Source organism: Miniopterus natalensis, chromosome 18 (genome assembly GCF_054644295.1).
Source record: "Miniopterus natalensis isolate mMinNat1 chromosome 18, mMinNat1.hap1, whole genome shotgun sequence".
Taxonomy (NCBI): Eukaryota; Metazoa; Chordata; class Mammalia; order Chiroptera; family Miniopteridae; genus Miniopterus; species Miniopterus natalensis.
The window spans coordinates 27,692,243-27,709,411 of record NC_142098.1 but is presented as its reverse complement, the minus strand read 5'-3'; the positions used below and the strand labels follow the sequence as shown (position 1 = coordinate 27,709,411).

General features: G+C 51.0%; 2 protein-coding genes across 2 annotated transcripts; both read right to left on the bottom strand.

Moving 5' to 3' along the window:
• Positions 1-3,428: 3,428 nt before the first annotated feature.
• Positions 3,429-7,742, bottom strand: DPEP3 (dipeptidase 3). Its single transcript, XM_016200724.2, has 10 exons — positions 7,444-7,742; positions 6,997-7,123; positions 6,385-6,514; positions 6,154-6,295; positions 5,843-5,912; positions 5,570-5,746; positions 4,938-5,022; positions 4,368-4,443; positions 3,756-3,891; positions 3,429-3,671 (listed from the first exon to the last, which is right to left on the bottom strand). The coding sequence occupies exons 1-10, from the start codon at positions 7,707-7,709 to the stop codon at positions 3,429-3,431; spliced, it is 1,452 nt and encodes a 483-aa protein (XP_016056210.2). The 5' UTR covers positions 7,710-7,742.
• A 2,122-nt stretch (positions 7,743-9,864) lies between these two features.
• On the bottom strand, positions 9,865-14,311 carry LOC107527859 (dipeptidase 2-like). Its single transcript, XM_016200725.2, has 10 exons — positions 13,953-14,311; positions 13,493-13,619; positions 13,050-13,179; positions 12,822-12,963; positions 12,452-12,521; positions 12,170-12,346; positions 11,703-11,787; positions 11,002-11,077; positions 10,217-10,352; positions 9,865-10,122 (listed from the first exon to the last, which is right to left on the bottom strand). Exons 1-10 carry the CDS (start codon positions 14,276-14,278, stop codon positions 9,865-9,867), a joined length of 1,527 nt encoding a protein of 508 aa, XP_016056211.2. The 5' UTR covers positions 14,279-14,311.
• Between the last annotated feature and the right edge of the window lie 2,858 nt (positions 14,312-17,169).

The window sequence follows — 17,169 nt, the reverse complement described above, 5'->3', positions numbered from 1 at the left end:
CCTGAGGATATTTTTCCCATTGATTTTTTAGAGAGAGTGGAAGGGAGGGGGAGAGACAGAGAGAGGAAAACATTGATGTGAGAGAGACACCTCAATTGGTTGCTTCTCCAATGCACCCCAACCGGCCTGGGGATTGAGCCTTCAACTGAGGGACATGCCCTTGACTGGAATTGAACCTGAGACCCTTCAGTCTGTGGGCCGACATGCTAACCACTGAGCAAACTGGCCAGGGCTTCTGGTGATGTTTGTACAGCATTTGTGAATGAAATAAGTGCCACTGATTTGTATAATTAAAAATGGTTAAAATGGCAAATTTATGTTATATATTTTTATGACAATTTAAAAATAATGTAATATACAATAACCACTGCACTATATACTTTAAATGGGTGAATTGTATGGTATATGAATTATATCTCAATAAAGCTGTTTTAAAAAAAACAAAAAAAACCATTATGTAATTAACCAAATAATTTAATGTTTAGAGGATGGTAGGAGGAAAAGGAGGGAGTAAGAGCTAAAAATCCTCAATTTTCAAATGTCTGATTCAATAAATAATACATGAAATTTATAACTAAAGAGCTGACAGTTATGTACTATATTATTTAGAAACAGGGGAAATGCCAGTAAATACTAACAGTGAAAGTGTTTCAAGTCGTTGCTGGGAGAGTGGGGAGAGTGAGGACGGCAAAGGGGGAGGCATGGGGGGGGTTCATACTATTTTACAGCTCAATGTATTATCACAAAGTAAACATCTAAGTAACCATCACCTGAGTCAAGGTATGGACATTGTCAGGCCCCAAAGCTCCTTCATGACTCCTCCACTTGCCACCCTAAACGCCTTGATGTTGATTAATCACTGTATTTTCCTATATAAAGGCACAACCTGAGCATGCATCTCTGAATATTAAGTTTAATCTTTTCTGTTGTTGTTTTTGAAATTTTTTATCAGCCCATCCGGTGTGGCTCAGTGGTTGAGCATCAACCTATGATCCAGGAGATCACGGTTCGATTCCTGGTCAGGGCACATGCCCAGGCTGTGGGCTCGATCCCCAGCAACGTCATGCAGGAGGCAGCCAATCAGTGATTCTCATCACTGATGTTTCTCTCTCTCCCTCTCCTTTCCTCTCTCTGAAATAAAAAAACCTTTTTATCGAAGAACTCATACAAAAAAGTTTATATACTGTAGGTGTATAGAACATGCTGAACATGCACAAAATGAGCACACCCATCTACCCAGCACCCAGATCAAGATACAGCACTTTACCAGCAGCCAGAAGCCCTTCCTTAAGCCCCCCTTCCAGGCATCACCTCCCCCAGGGATAATCCTAAACTGACTTTAACAGCAGAAATCAGTTTTACCTGTATTCGTACTTTTATAAATGGAAGAATATGATATGTATTATTTTGTGCCTGGCTTCTTTCACTCAGCATGATTTTGTGAGATTCTTGCAAGTTTTTGTGTGTAACTACAGTTTGTTCTTTTTCATTGCTATTTGCTAGCCCATGGAGTTAATAGAGCACAGTTGGTTTCTGTACTGTTGGGTTATTTTCAGTTTGGAATTATTAAAAATAGTGCTTCTTTGAACATGGTTGTTCATTCATGTTTTTTCCCGCAGACATTTCTGCTGAGTCTTTAGGGAAAGAACTGCTAAGTCCTTGGATATTTGTGTTCAACTTTTTAGTAAATAATGTCAAACCGTTTTCCAAAGTAGTTTTTCTGTTTATATTGTCACCAGCAGGGTGTGAGGATGCCTGTTGTTCCACATCTTTGCTACCACTTGGTATTGTTCATCTGTTACATTTTAGTTATCTTCACTATGAGTTTTATTTTGCATTTCCTTAGTGACTAATAAGGTTGACTGTCTTCTCATATTCTTATTGGCCCTTTGCACGTCCTTTCTTGCAAAGTTTCTATTCGAATGTCTTGCACACTTTTATTTTAGGGTGTCGGTCTCTGCACACAAACCCTTGGTCAAGGGTTAGACATTTCTCCCACCCCGTGGCTTGCCTTTTCACTCTGCTTCGCAGTAAATTATGATAAGCCTAAGTTATTAATTTCAATGTAATTTAACTTCTCAATCTTGTCCTTTGTTGTTAATGCTTTTTATGTCCAGTGTCCCTATGTTGAGGTCACAAATACTATTTTCCTACACTACCTTCTAGGAGTTTTATTATTTTGCCTTTTGTGTTTGGATCAATAACATATTCAATTTACTTTTGTGTGTTGTTTTCTGTGTGGCGTGAGCTAAGGGTCAATACTCTTTTTCTCTCTCCCCCTAAATGGATACCCAGTTGTCCCAGTTAGCCTTTATAAGCTCATCTTTGTTCTCTTTGCCTCACATCCGTCTCTCATTCCTAACTACTGGCTGGGTTGACCTACAGACTTAAGACCCAACCCCAGATGCACAGGTAACAAACAGCTTTGCATAGATTTTTTTCCCCACTGGTTTCTACATATGCATAAGGACTAATCCCTATCATAAATTTCTCATTTTATATTATTCATAATGGATCTGCTTGTTTGATCAAATGCTGACTGATACAATACTCTTAAAGTGGAAGACTCACTCTACCAGATATTGAGACTTGTTTTAAAGTTGCTGTAACTGAGACATTGTGGTATCGATACTATGATAAACAAATAGTCCAAATAAATGGAACAGAATTTGAAAATAGACCCACACATATATGGACACGATTTATAACATAGGGGGCACTATAGTCTCTCTTTCTCCCAATTTCAAGTTCCCATGGAAGGTACTTAGATCTGGCTCTGGCCCACCCTCATGGATCGGGAGAGGAAAGTGCCAAAGATGGAGGGTCTGTAGTAAGCCAAGCAGTTGGCACTAGTTTCCTTTTTGTTGTTTTTAAGGTTTTTAAAATTCTTTTTAAGACTTGATTTTCCCCTTCCACTAAAAAATTAGTTTAACAACAATGACAACAAAAATCAGAAGACCTTATCTGAAAAATCTTTATACGCTTTCTCTCAATATTTCCAAACAAGTTACTATTTATCCTATAAATGGCATCAGCCTCTTGAAAAAACAAATTTAAACCTTTCAAAGAGAGATTGGGAACATAACCACCGTCACACTCCATGCTGGGGTTAACTCTGAACTCGATGCCTTTGTGTTCTGTGGGCTTTTAGCATAGAATATGGTAAGGTGCCTCTGTCTTCCTGAGATGAGACAAAGCTGGAGGCCAACGGGGACTACTCACCTTGAGCAGCTGGAGCTAGACCAAGAGACCCCTTTACCACCCAAGAGCCTCCTGGATCCCATCCCTCACTCCCTCCCATGTGAAAGAGGAAGGACACTCACACCTGGTTCCATGCCCAAAATATTTATTAGCACATGCTGGTGCCTGGATGACTAGGAGGGGGACTTTGTGAGACTTTGATAGGTGCCCCTGGGGAACTGACCGGGTCACCAGAGCCACAGGATGAGGGTTGAGAAGGTGGCAGTAGCCATGAAGCCTAGAACAAGGTGTGGGGAGGCTTTGGGGGGATTCTGGAGAATATGACTGCTTAGCCACTTGGTCATGTTCAGATGTGTGGCCAGGTGTTCACGCTGAGGCTGAGACAGTAGGTGGGAGTGGCAAGACCTGCCCACCTGCCTGTCTGGAAACTCATCCTCTGCAGGGTTCTGACCATTGTTTTCATCTCTCACCTGGGGGTGGGAGTCAGGAGTCAGCGACTCTCCCAGCACACCCCTCACCTGCAAACCATCCTTTTTCCCAACCCAGCATAATACCTGTTCCACTTGTCTGAAGACCCGTAGCAGATTTCCACGAAGGACACCCTGAAGCTCTTCCTCACTCCAGCCATGCCTCAGTAACTCTTCTATCAGAACGGGGTATGTGGATACATTCTCCAGCTCCTGAGGGAACCTGTGTAGACACCAGCCAGCCACATGTGGGACCACGGCCCTGATCCTAAGCTAGGTCCACTGTTCCAAGAGCCCCATTCACATATGGGAAATTGAAGGTCATGTTCTTCAGGCTACTAAATGCAACTTTTGAAATTCCTTGAAGACTGGGCTTCTGCAGCACCTACCCACTGAGCAGATGATCAGCCCACAACAGACCAGCTGGGTTGGGAGTGAAGCTTGGCAGGGCAGATGAGCTCTGCATGGGGGAGGGGAGTACTTAACGAAGGTGATGATTTGGAGTGGCAGTGGGTCCAGTGGGCCACACAGAAGGGACAGGGAAAGACCAGGAAACAGACCCTGGGAGTGGGGAAATGTCAGATTGGCTGGAAAACAAGAGCCTGTCATTGAGGCTTGAAAGATGGGAGGACCACAGGATGGGGAACTATAACTCCTTGCTATACCCCAGCCCAAGAAAAACGCCAGGGAAACACTCACCTGCCAGACCCGTCATAATTTCCGCCAATCCCAATGAACTCAGGTCCAATAACTGCCCTGATGTGGTCAAAGTGATCTAGAGGGTGGAGATTAGTGGTGGAAGCACTGGGCTGGAGTTAGACCCCTGGACCAGCCCTGGTCTGGTGAAGCTCATCCCTGGCCAATTCCTCTGCCCGTAGTACTCCAGGCCATGGCAGCTGACTCCACGGAGCTCCTGGCCAATTATGAGTTTTAAAGTGGTTACAGGCTGCACACTGGACCTAGAGTGAACCTTAGAGCCACCCCTTTGGACCTTTTCCTGCCCAGGAACCACCCTGCCTCTGGGTTCTTTGAAAGCCTGGTCGGGGCTCTGCCTGCCTGTCCTTTCCAGAGACATGGGAGTAAAAGTGAGACTCAGAAGCAGAGGCAGGTGCCTGACCAAACCCATCAACATTGATTTTGGGCCCAGATCTGGGTGGCAGTGAAGGGCTGAATCTACTCCCTTGGGTTGTTGGGAGGCCTGCCCATTGCTCAACCCTGGTGGCCACAAGCCCAAGCTAGAACTGCACATGAAGTTGAGATGGGGCTCACCTGCAACAGTGGACACATTAGCAAACAGATTGCACTGTAAAATCCCCATGGACAGCGTCACCATCACAATGCCACCATTCTTTTTCTACAGGGATAAACAAATGGATACTCAGCTTGGCCCTTCTGGCCTGATGGCCTGCCTCCTGTGCCCTGGAGGGCCCCGGTAGGAAAGTGCTCCATCCTGGCTTCAGGGATTGGAAAACACTTTGTCTCCTCTGGGTTTATGGGTCCCTGGTGGACCTGATTTCGACTTCAGTTTCAGAGAGCAGGAGGGTTAACCAGCCTTAGCTCCAAAAGTGAGGCCTGGGCTGGTAGCTTTGTTCAGGGTCAAAAAGCTTTGTATGGCCCTGGCTGGTGTGGCTCAGTGATTATAGCATCAGCCTGTGCACTGAAGGGTTTTGGGTTCTATTTCCAGTCAAGGGCACGTACCTGGGTTACAGGTTCCGTCCCCAGCCCCAGTTGGGGTGCATGCATTAATTAGGCAACCAATGGATGTGTGAGTCTTTCTCTCCCTCCCTTCCTCTCTCTAAAAATCAATGGAAAAAAATATCCTTGGGTGAGGATTTAAAAAAAAAGAATCTTTGTATGAAGCACACTTAGCCCTGGGTTTGAGGGCTGGGGTAACCACTCACAAGAAGTTGCAGGATGTCATCTGGAACATTCAGCAAATTGTCGCACACAGCTCTGGCAGCTGAGTGGGAGAAGATCACAGGAGACTTCGATACGTTCAGCACTTGTTGCACCAAGGCATATGACGCATGGGATAAGTCCACCATCATGCCCAGGCGGTTCATTTCCCTTACCACCTTCTGCAGGGACAGTATTTTTATTTGTGTGCGTGTGTGTGAAGGATGCACATGTTCGTAGGGAATGAGTGGGTTAGGATAGGGAACAGGAGTCCTCACCTCACCGAAACTTGTCAACCCACTGACATTGGTGTAGAAGTGGTGCTTAAACTTGGTGGAACTCTCTGCCCTGCAGAACAGCCAGGGGAGGGCAATCTAGTGGGCCACACCTTGGCCATCGGAGGCTGGGGACTCTGCAGTCCCTCTCTTTGTTCACCCATCCCACCTCTAGAACAGGGTAGGGACTTATACCAGCTGCTACCTGGGAGCGAGAGAGACCTGCTGGCAGTCCAGCCTCCCTCTCTGGACACCTCGATCTTCACCTCTCTGGCAGTTTCCCTGCCATGTGGTCTACATTTCACTGCACTCACCAGGGCGTGCTACAGGTGGAGGTGAGTGTCAGGTAGCGCACTCCCAGCAGATAGAAACTACGCAGTACAGAGAGGCTGCTGTCCAGTGAGTGGCCACCCTCCACGCCAATGAGGCAGGCTAGCTTTTGAGTGCTGTTCAGCCCTAAAAGAGGGTGGATAATAAAATGGTCAGGGACCAGGGCCAGAAGCACCAGAGTAAGCCCCTGATTATGCCCCCATTCCACAGCCCACCTTTGGCTGAGGTCACAAGCTCCAGTTCAGCGTAGGAAGCACACATGCGACGAATAAGGTCAATCTGCTCCAGTGTGAGGCGCACGGCATCCTGCTCCTGGGTCTGGCAAGGGGTGTGCGTTGACCAGAACTAGGGGTAGGCCCAGGGGTCCATAATGAGACCAGGCCTTGGCCTGCCACTCCTTCTCAGCCCCAAGGTACTCATTGGAGTCAGTGGCCCAAGTGAGGCACTACATGACCCCATGGCACCTTGATAACTATTCAGCTTGCTGCCAGCAGACAAACTGTGGACTCATGAAACATCATCCTTTCATACTGTATGTCCATGTGTTATGTGAATGCCCAAAGGCCAATCCATCATGTCCTTTGGTGGTCCCAGAACATCCCACAATCACCAGGGATTTTCTGGTCACTTTCTATGTGTCTCCACAGAACCTAGGAACCCACGTGGCCAGCCTGTCTTAGTCTCCAATGTCCCCACACTCCCCAGGAGCCACATGATGACACATGTCCTCTGATACCCAGTCATACAGTGGACTGCCTACCCAGGTTTCTGTGGCCTCCACATTCCCCAGCAGCCATGCTGTGACACCCTGTGTGTCCCTGTGGTACCTGGGCACCCACAAGGCCATCCATAAGTTTGTCCAGGCTGGTCTGGCCACGACTGAAGTTATGCAGGTTAACATCTTGTAGCCTGTTGTGGAAAAGGTGTCTCAGGAGCAGGGGCAGATGGTTGTGGCTGGGGGTGTCAAGACAAAGGTTAGAGTAGAGATATGGCCTCCAGGTCAGGCAGAACATGTCATCATGCCAGGGCCTGTCCTGTCCCACACCACCTTCCCACCTCACACAAACAATGGGAGACCTCCAGAAGCTCAGCTTGGGGGTGGGGAATTCCACCAGAAATGGGATAATAGGGAGAAGGGGGCCCATGAGTGATGGTGGAGAGTGTATCCAAGGGTGGTGTGAGGGAGCCTCCTCACTAGCCCTGCATGCTCAGGACCCGCTCCCTGCCTAGCGATGAGTTGGGGCCCCACCGGCCCCCACACCGCATCTACACACCCATCCACCAGCGGGAAGTCCCGCATCAACGCCTGCGCCCGCTCCCGCAGTCTCCGGGCTCTGGGGCTGCCTGGCGTTGTCAGGGCACTTGGCAAACTAGGCACGGTTGTGGCGCTGGTACTTCCCTGCGATGTTGGGGCGCTGGGGGTTCCCGTCATGGTCTGGGTGCAGGTTATTGGCTGCAGCAGCAGCAACAGCAAGAGCAGCAGACGCAGCAGAGGCCGCTGGCCAAGCACACGAGGACACTCGAGGCCCCTGATCCGCATGCTGCACAGGTCCGGGCAGGCGGGCAGGGGCTGGTCTCGAGAGCCTGAGAGAGGCAGAGGGCGACGATGGGGTCCCAACCGTCGACTTGGGTGACCCAACAGCCCGGCCTCGTGAGGTGGAGTCAAGACCTTAGGAAGACGCCCAGGAGTACGTAATGCCGTCGGGCTGCGCGGTCGCTAGGGGGCGGCACGGCCCTCCCACCCCGAACTGGGAGAGCACCCCAATGGGCCAGGCAGGCCTCTGACGCGGGCGCCCTCTGGCGACGTATCTTGGGCTCCCTCCTCCCCGGATCCCTCTATTGCGGGTCCTGGCGGTGACCAACAGACTAAGGGAGTGGGCCAGTTGGGGAACTGCGAGGGGCCAGGAATGTTCCTAATCTCACACCTAGTCAGACAAGTCGCAGGTTCCTGTGAGGTTTTAGTTGCAGGGATGTGCCTCACCCTCCAACACGTCAACTATTCCATGAAATTCTTAAGTCCCCACTCAGAATAGTGAATTAGATCTGTTTTGACTGACAGAGAAATGATTCCCTGTATATACGTAATAAAAATGGAATTTAAGCCCAGCCAGCATGGCTCAGCAGTTGAACATTGATCTATGATCTAGGAGACTGTGGTTCAATTCCCAGTCAGGGCACATGCCCGGGATGTGGGCTCAATCCCCAGTTGGGGGTGTGCAGGTGGCAGCTGATCAATGACTCTCATCATTGATGTTTCTCTCTCTTTCCCTCTCCGTTCCTCTCTCTGAAATCAATAAAAATTTGTGGGAGACCATTTCGTTTTAGCATCTAATACTGAAATTTGCTTCTGTACATATGTTAACAATATGCACAAAAAACTCCAGAAGAGTATATGTATTAAAGGGCAGTTAATAGTAGTCATCTTGGGAAGGAGTTTACCAACTCCATGGTCAATTATATATTATCTTTTTTCATAATATAATTATCCTGACTGAGGGTAGTGCTGGTGAGGGCTGTTCAGGGTGGTAAGGCATTAGTGGAAGCACCACAGCAGTGGCTGAGCTTTGAAAGGATGGGGCCTGGATCAGGCTAGGGGAGTGGAGAGGGCATCCCAGGTTGGCCAGTGGCCTAGGATGACTATGGTTTGGGCAGGATGACTATGCTGTGGGGGAGGAAATGGAAGACCCTAGAAAGCATGGGGTAAAATTGCTCTGTCATGGGATATGCGTAGATTATTAGTATTAATTATTATTATTATTTTTTTTATAAATATATCTTTATTGATTTCAGAGAGAGGAAAGGAGAGGGAGAGAGAGAGAGAGAAACATCAATGATAAGAGAGTCATCGATCAGCTGTCTCCTGCACAACCCTGACTGGAGATCAAACCCACAACCCAGGCATGTGCCCTGACTGGGAATACGAACCCTGATAGCCTGGATCTTAGGTAGACGCTCAACCGCTGAGCCACGCCCAACCGGGCAGTATTAATTTTTTTATTAGCCATTATTTATTATCATGTTTATTATTAGCTGTGATTATTAACTCTTAATGTAGTAACTCTTAATTTGCCTATTATTAGTGCAGTTGCTATTACTATTAATGGCCTGGGGGTAAGATGGATGTTTCTCTTTAAGTAGCCTGTGCCTCTTAGAGAGCATGCCCCTGGGGGACAGGGGATGGTGGTCCCATATCCAGGGCAGTCCAGCCATTGGTGGCCCATGCCCTTTATGTGGCCTGACATTCTGGGTTCTGTCCAAATAGGAACAAAGGTCATTTGTGATCCAGGCAGGTTCCCTACTTGGGAATGTGAACTAAAATTCTCTGAAAGATTCTCAGGTAGTGGTCAGTGGGTCAGGATGGCAATTGAGGTAAGCTACCCAGAGGGAATCCAGAGTAGGGTCCACCCTCATGCAGCCAGAGCCACCCACTGCCTTTTCCAGTGCTGATCCTGATCACTTGGGTTTCCTCAGGCCGCTATCAGCAGGTCTTACTTGAGTAAGTGGTGGCTGAACTGCAGGGTCCCTTACCAACCACCAGCATTGGGAGCCTCCGCCATCAGACCCACCACAGAGGACACTCATACCTGGTTCCAGTCAAAAATATTTATTTTCAGGAAATGTTTGTGCCTGCACAAAGGGGAAACTTTGTGGAGTGTCCATAGCTGCCAAAGTGACATTGGACAGGATGAACTGGGTCACCAGAGCCACAGGAGGACGACTGGGAAGGCAGAAATAATTGCGAGGCTTGGGGCCATGGGGGGGGATGATTTTGAGAATGACTTCTTAAGTGACAACTTGGTTGTCCAATGCATAGGAGCCTCGGTTCGTTTCTGGTCTGGAGCGAGATACTCTGTATGATGCAGCCGAGGGAGGAAGGAGCGGCAAGAGCTGTGCAGCTGCTCCTCCGGGAACTCATCCTCTAAGGGCCTTTGCCCCTTGTTTTCCTCCCGTACCTGGAGGCAGCAGTTGGCGGTCAGCAGCTCCCCCAGCTTCCCCCAACACACCTGCTCAGACTCCCGAACTACTCTTTTGCCCAGCCCAGCGTACCTGTTCCACCTGTCTGAAGACTCGCAACAGGTTTCCTCGAAGGACACCCTGGAGCTCTTCCTCATTCCAGCCACGACTCAGCAACTCCTCTATCAGTACTGGGTATGTGGATACATCTTCCAGCCCCTGAGGGAAACTGTATGGCCGCCAGGCAACCAACTGTTGGGCCCCAGACCTGTTCCTTGGTCCTGACTCAGAACCATAGGCCTAGGGTCTACTAAACCCTAGCCCTGGTCAGATACAGGAAATGGAGACTGGGAGAGGGTAAATGATTCACTCCTACTCTTCGTCTTTCAGAACCAAAACTTCCTTGAATATTCGTCAAAACTCCTTTGATTTCTATTAAGATATATGCTTTTCACTGAATGCAATTTTTCCTCTATATATAAAAAGAAGAAAAGCTTTTTAGGAACTGGGTTGAACACCTGCATGCACAGACCCAGCTGCAAGTAGAAAAGATGGTCAACCAGTACCAGACCTTGCTAAAAGTCTGCTCAGAGGCAGTGGGTCTGCTGGCACTGGGGGTGGGTGCACATGCTGGGCAAGATGAGCTCTGTCTGATGGCTTAGCCAAATATGATGATCTAGAGTGGGGCCAGTGGGCCACATACAGAAAGGAAAGTCCAGGAAACAGACCCAGGGAGGGGAGATGCCAGATGGGCCAGCAGACCTGAGGTTGTGGTCAAGGCCTAAAGGCCATGAGGACCATGCTATGGTTGGCATAGAGACTGTGAAGGCCCCACTGCTGCGCAGCTAGTCCCTCACAAGCCACAGGGAAGTACTCACCGGTTGGTCCCATCATAATCTCCACCAATGCCGATAAAGCTGGATCCAATGACTGCCCTGATGTGGTCAAAGTGATCTGGGGGATGGAAAGTCAGCAAATGTGGGGCTTCCAGGACAAGGGGGTGGAGAAATGGACTCTGCTGATTCCCCTTCTTGCAGCCTATAGGCCATGGGGGCCAATTACTTCATGTCTTGGCACCTAGTGTGCCAACTTGAGAGCCCTGAGTTTTGACCTGATGTAATTTCAGCTGTCTCTAGATTGTACTTCAGATTTGGAGTAGATCCCAGAGTGACCAGTTTGGGCCATTTCACATCAGGATTCATCCTGCCTCAAGTCTCCTTGAGAACCCAAGGGTGCTCCTTTCCATGTGTGTGAAAGATGAAAGAGGGACAAAGAGTATAACTGACAAAGACTACAGAGACCTAAGGGCCTGCCCAGTCCCTTGGCCAGAGCCAGGGGCAGGGTGCTTTGGGAGCCCCTTTATGTCTGACTGCCTCCCTTATACTCATCAGTATCACACTATCCACTCTGTGGCTCTAGTTCTACATGGCACCAAGGTGCTGTGTACTGTCCATTTGAGGGTTTTGGGGGGCTATGCCTAATGCCAATGGGTGGGTCAAATGTGTTGGCTGTTCTGGGTTCCCCAACAAAGCTTCAGGTCCAAATCAGAGCTGTTTAGAGAGCTCAGGGTGGGGCTTACCTGCCACAGTGGACACATTGGCTAGCAGGTTGCACTGCAGCACCCCCATGGACAAGGACACCATCACGATGCCACCATTCTTCTTCTGCATGAGTGGACAAAGGGACACTCAGCTTGCCCCCCTCCCCCCCGCACCCAGCGCAAAGATCTGCCTGTTCACGCACTGGGCCCCTTTGAAGTAGGTGTTCAGCCCTGGCTTTGAGGTCAGAGGAGACTTCATCTCTCTGGTTTGTGTGAATGGATGAGTCTCAGCCCTGGTTTGGGTGGTGTCTTGGCACTGGGTTTGAAGATTTAGAGGAGTGTTTACCACCTAGAAACCTATGATGGGTTCAGGAGTTCAGGGCTGAGTTTGTGGGGCCGATGTTCAGCCTGGGGTTTGAGGAAGTTGAGGGAGCTGGGGCTCAGGTTCAAGGGCTCCTGGTTCGAACCTCTTGCTTTTAGGTTCAAGGGCCAGGGCAGTCACTCACCAGAAGCTGCAGGATATCATCAGGAACATTCCGTTCATTATTGCACACACCCCGGGCAGCTGAGTGGGAGAAGATCACAGGTGCTTGTGACACTTCCAGGGCCCGTCGTGCCACAGCATCTGAGACATGGGACAAGTCTACCATCATGCCCAGGCGGTTCATTTCCATCACCACTTTCTGCAGGGAAAGGTTGGGGAGAAGGCATGTATGTACATTTATTTGTAGGGAACAGGTGGGGTGTGTATATGCATGTGGGGCAGAGTATGGAATCAGGGTTCTCACCTCACCAAAGCTGGTCAGCCCGCTGACATTGTTGTAGAAAGGGTGGATGCCCTTAGCTGAGCTCTCTGCCCTGTAGGATGGCCAGGAAGCAGTCTAACTGGTGGCCATAATTTGGCCACTAGAGCCTAGAGGCCCTACTGAACCCTCTATCCTTACACCCCCCTCTAGAGCAAGAGCAGGAACCCAAGCTGGGCTGTCCCTGGCGGTAGGAAGACCCTGCTGGGGGTCCAGTTTTGCTCTGTGAACCCAGCTCCCCTCCCCACTCCAGGGACAGTGCCAGATCCCAGGGGTAAAGTGTGGTCTGAGTCCCAGTGGGATCTTGGGCCAGATCTCTGCCTCAGTGGGCCCATACCATCCGCACTGTGCTCACCAGGGTGTGTTGCAGGTGTGGGTGAGTGTCAAGTAGCGCACACCCAGCATATAGAAGGTACGCAAGACGGAGAGGCTACTGTCCAGTGAGTGGCCGCCCTCCACACCAATGAGGCAGGCCAACTTCCGGGTACTGTTCAGAGCTGGGGGCAGGTAGGTCAGGGGATCACTTTCAGGGGCTGGGGTAGCTCATTCAAGTCCCTAACACCACCCCCACCAGCCTTCCTACCTTTAACCGAGGTCACAAGCTCCAGCTCAGAATAGGAGGTACACATACGGTGGATGAGGTCAATTTGCTCCAGGGTGAGGCGCAGGGCATCCCGTTCCTGGGTCTGGCATGGGACGTAGGCTGACCAGAACTGGGAGAAAGCCAGGGATTGGCTTCGGCAGGGGCTGCTTTCGGGTGCCTCCTTTCATAGCCTCCACAGCCCACACAGCACCCGGTGGGCCCAGAGATCACATGTAATGAAAAAACTGCTTGTTCCATGGTACTTGGATGCCCACCAAGCTGGTTCACCATGGCACCTGCAGCCCCCAGCATCCATATTATGGCACTTTTTGGGTCACTAAGGTAACTGAGTTCCCATGCAACTAACTTATTGTGATCTCTAGGGCCCCATATTCTCCCACATTCCCCAGCAGCCAGTGGCACCTTGAGTGTGCCTGTGGTACCTGTGCACCCACGAGACCGTCTCTAAGCCTGTCCAGGTTGGTCTGGCCATGACTGAAGTTGTGCAGGTTAACATCCTGTAGCCGGTTGTAGTAAAACAGTCTCAGGACCAGAGGCATGTCGTTGTGGCTGGAAGATGGGGTCAGGTGAGGGGCAAATGGGTGGACTCCTTTAGGACTGAGGATCAGGCAGGACTTGTTGCCAGGCCTGGGCCAGCCCAGGCATTCCCCGCCCCACACTGTCACAGACTGTATACTAGGACCCTCTGAAGCCTGGGCTAGGGCATCCCCAACAGGTAGGGGTGACAGAGGAGGGGAAAGGGCTTCCATGAATGATGGGAAAGGACGTCCAGGGGTGGTGTGAGGGAACCTCCTCACTAGCCCTGCATGCTCAGGAGCCCCTCCCCAGCCTAGGGGTGAGCTCAGCCCCCACTGCCCCCCAACCCCCACCGCACCTACGCACCCGTCCACGAGTGGGAAGTCCTGCATCAGGGACCGAGCAAGCTTCTGCAGATTCTGGGCGCTGGGGGTTCCAGGTGAGATGGGGGCACTAGATGTGCCTGGCGCAATAGAGTCGCTAGGGGCTTCCGGCCTAGTCGTGGCACTGGGGGTGCCGGATGTGGGAAGGGCGCTGGGGGTGCCCAGCGCTGTCGGGGCGCTGGGGGTGGCTGGCGTGGTCTGGGCACGGGTTACCGGCTGTGGCAGCAGCAGCAGCAGCAGCAGGAGCAGCAGACGCAGCAGAGGCTGCCGAGGAAGCATGCGGGGACACTCGAGGCCCGCGGGCCACATGCTGCGCAGGTCCGGGCAGGCGGGCAGGGTCCGGTCTCGAGAGCCTGAGAGAGGCAGAGGGCGACGGTGGGGTCCCAACCGTCGACTCTAGCGACTCAGCAGCGCGGCCTCGCGAGACGGGGATGAAGTCACAGGACCTTGCCACGGGTGAGCAGAGAGCTGCGATGCCGGAGTGCTGCCGCCAGGGGGCGGCACCGTCCTCCCGCCTCCAGCACCGAGGGTGCCTCCGTTGGCTGGGCTGGCCTCCCCAGGGCGCGTCCTCTAGCCTCCCAGGGCAGGCTCCCCTCCCTGCCCCTCTCCCCACACCCACTGCTCCAACAGGACGAGCCAAGTTTCTTTCCTCCTGACCCGGGCCTTGCTCTCAAGAGAAAAGGCCTGGAGTGCTTCTGCCAGAGAGTGGCCCTCGGCCCTGTGACCTCTCCCAACCATATCATATCCTGTCTGTCCTGGACATCCCTTGGACCACACGCAGGTGTCCTTACGGTCACAGTGTTCTGGGCTCCCAGTTTTCCTGTGCTGGGCCAGTGGGTTGAGTGTGGGGGAGGAGATAGTCTTTGGAAATGAGGGATTAACTTTATGGACTCTGGATTCAGGTAGGGGCCCCCTGCCCCTGACCTTTTCCTTCCCTACCTTACTCCCCAGCCTACCTGTCCACCCCCAGGAACTCCAGCCAGGAATTACGAACTGTCAGGAGACCCCCTGTCCCATTTTCCCCAGTCAGCCTCAGGAAAGAGCTCTCTCCTTAGGATTTGCTACACCTGCCTAGGGTGTGAAAGGAGGGACTTTGGGGATGTAAACGGGGCAACCATCTGGAGAGAGTCGGGGAGCATTTACTCAACAGAGCAGAAACGCAGATAGTTGGCTATTTGACTGGAAGGAAATGAGTCATTTCCAGAGCAGCAAAGCCCCCATTCCCGGCAACATTTCTCCCAGAGCTGCAGGCTGACCTGCTGGCCAGAACCCCTCCTACCTCAGTGTGGAAGCTCCTGTCTTGTTGAAGTCAGAAGTATGGGTCCTAAGGAAAGGCCTGGCACTTGTTTTTTGTGGCTACAACCTCTTTATCCTGTGGCTGTTCTGGCTCTAACTCTCCCAGAAACATTGATAGCTAAGTTCCAGTCTTTGCTCAGCAGGCCCCACCCCATTCCTAGCCTCAAGCCCTCATCTTAGCTGTCTCTTCCAAGAACCCTCACCCACATACCCACACCCTCACACACACATACACAGGGGATGTGCGTTATCACAAAAGCTGAGAGGCTTCTGGGTCTGTGCCCAAACTCCTTCATTCCATCTCTAAAGTTTCTACTCTGAACCTTGGCACCCCCTGGAGTTGCTCCATGTTTGTAACCTTTCCTGGGTGATAGGAGTGACCTGTGCAGGGATAGTGACCTAAGTCTGAGGACAGGAGACCCTAGAAACCTCCACAAAAATGAAGTGAGTAAAACTCTTCCAGAGGGATTAGAGGTCCTGGGCTATCCAGGTGGAGAAGGGTTCCTAGCTTGGGTATAATTGAGGGATTGTGCACTTGATATCTCCCAGTGCCTGTTGGCCAGGAGGAAGGGCAAACCAAAGGTGCTGTACTGGAGGTGAGTCTACTCCCTGCCTACCACAGCTTGAGGCTTCTCTAGGCAGCTCCACTGTAAAATGTGAGTCCCCTAAGGCTCTGCCCTAGGTGACTTGTGCACCCAAACTCAGACCGGGCTCCCTTCCCTCCCCCAACTTATTGCTGGTCAGCAGCCCCCACACCCACTCTTGCAACTGAATGGGGGAGAAACTCTTGGATCTGCTGTTCTCCACGCCAAAAATGTGAGTTTTGGGGGAAAATAGCTTCTCTGTTCCACTCTTTTTTTTCTTTTTTTTAATCCTCACCCGAGGGCATTTCCATTGCTTTTCAGAGAGAGTGGAAGGAGAGAGAGAGAGACATAGATGTGAGAGAGACACATCGATTGGCTGCCTCCCACATGTGCCCCAACCGGGGCTGGGGTTCGAGCCTGCAGCTGAGGTAGATACCTCGTGCCTTTGGCTGGAATTGAACCTGGGACCCTTCAGTCCGAGGGCTGACTCTCTAACCACTGAGCCAAACCGGCCAGGACATGTTCCATTCTTGATAGCTGGGGGCTGTAAAGAATGGGGAAGAGGAGGGCAGGAGATTCAGACAAATAGCAGCTGCTGATAAAGGAATGAGAAGGGAGAATTTAGCTTTTTGAGGGTTTTTAGTTTTCCTTCAGGGACCAAATGTCTAACATCCCAGGACTCGGGGGAAACTCTAATCCAACAGAGAGAGACTGTGTTGAACCAGAGGAGGTGGGCACCATCTTTGAAGATTAGCCAGGCACCAGATTTTCTATAACATTCAAGTTCAGTCCTTAGGAAGGCTGGCTCTGCTGGCCATGGTCTTGAGGTGAACATACACCCAGCCCTTTTATACTCAGGGGCATGTGAGCACACTCACCCGTGTGGCGAGCAGATTTTAGCCAACAGGGTTGCCTGTCCTCCCCTTAACCTCACCGAGGACATCTCTGTGCCCTGACCTGTGTAGGGGGAAACAAGCACACACTAGTCAAGCCTTGTCCTCTAGGAGCTTCTAGTGTCAGTGGACAGACTTGGACACAGGGACAATTTAGGGGCAGAGACTATGACAAAAGTTACCCAGGCGCTGACAGTGGACAGAAGTGGCAGGGAAGCCAACATCCGAAGAGGAAGGAGACGGTGGTAGAAACAGGCCTCTCCTGAGACCAAGCTGACTCTGGGGGCAGAGCCAGCCCACCCCCACTAATCTTCAGCGTATGGTAAGAATATGCAGGGGAGGGAGAAGCCAGCCTAAGTGACAGCCACACGAGCTACCTCACGTGTTCAGAATGCAGGGGTGGGGTGGAGATAGGGGCTTCCTCAAC

What these genes read in the sequence shown, in the direction of transcription:
- DPEP3 (XM_016200724.2), bottom strand. Translation starts at nt 7,709, where the DNA reads ATGCGGATCAGGGGCCTCGAGTGTCCTCGTGTGCTTGGCCAGCGGCCT. An exon ending in ATGGCCTTGTGGGTGCCCAG is followed by an intron (nt 6,515 to 6,996) that starts GTACCACAGGGA and finishes GCCTACCCCTAG; the next exon opens with TTCTGGTCAACGCACACCCC. An exon ending in ATGACATCCTGCAACTTCTT is followed by an intron (nt 5,023 to 5,569) that starts GTGAGTGGTTAC and finishes TTATCCCTGTAG; the next exon opens with AAAAAGAATGGTGGCATTGT.
- LOC107527859 (XM_016200725.2), bottom strand. Translation starts at nt 14,278, where the DNA reads ATGTGGCCCGCGGGCCTCGAGTGTCCCCGCATGCTTCCTCGGCAGCCT. An exon ending in GGCTGACCAGCTTTGGTGAG is followed by an intron (nt 12,347 to 12,451) that starts GTGAGAACCCTG and finishes CTTTCCCTGCAG; the next exon opens with AAAGTGGTGATGGAAATGAA. An exon ending in GATTATGATGGGACCAACCG is followed by an intron (nt 10,353 to 11,001) that starts GTGAGTACTTCC and finishes GCGGCCATACAG; the next exon opens with TTTCCCTCAGGGGCTGGAAG.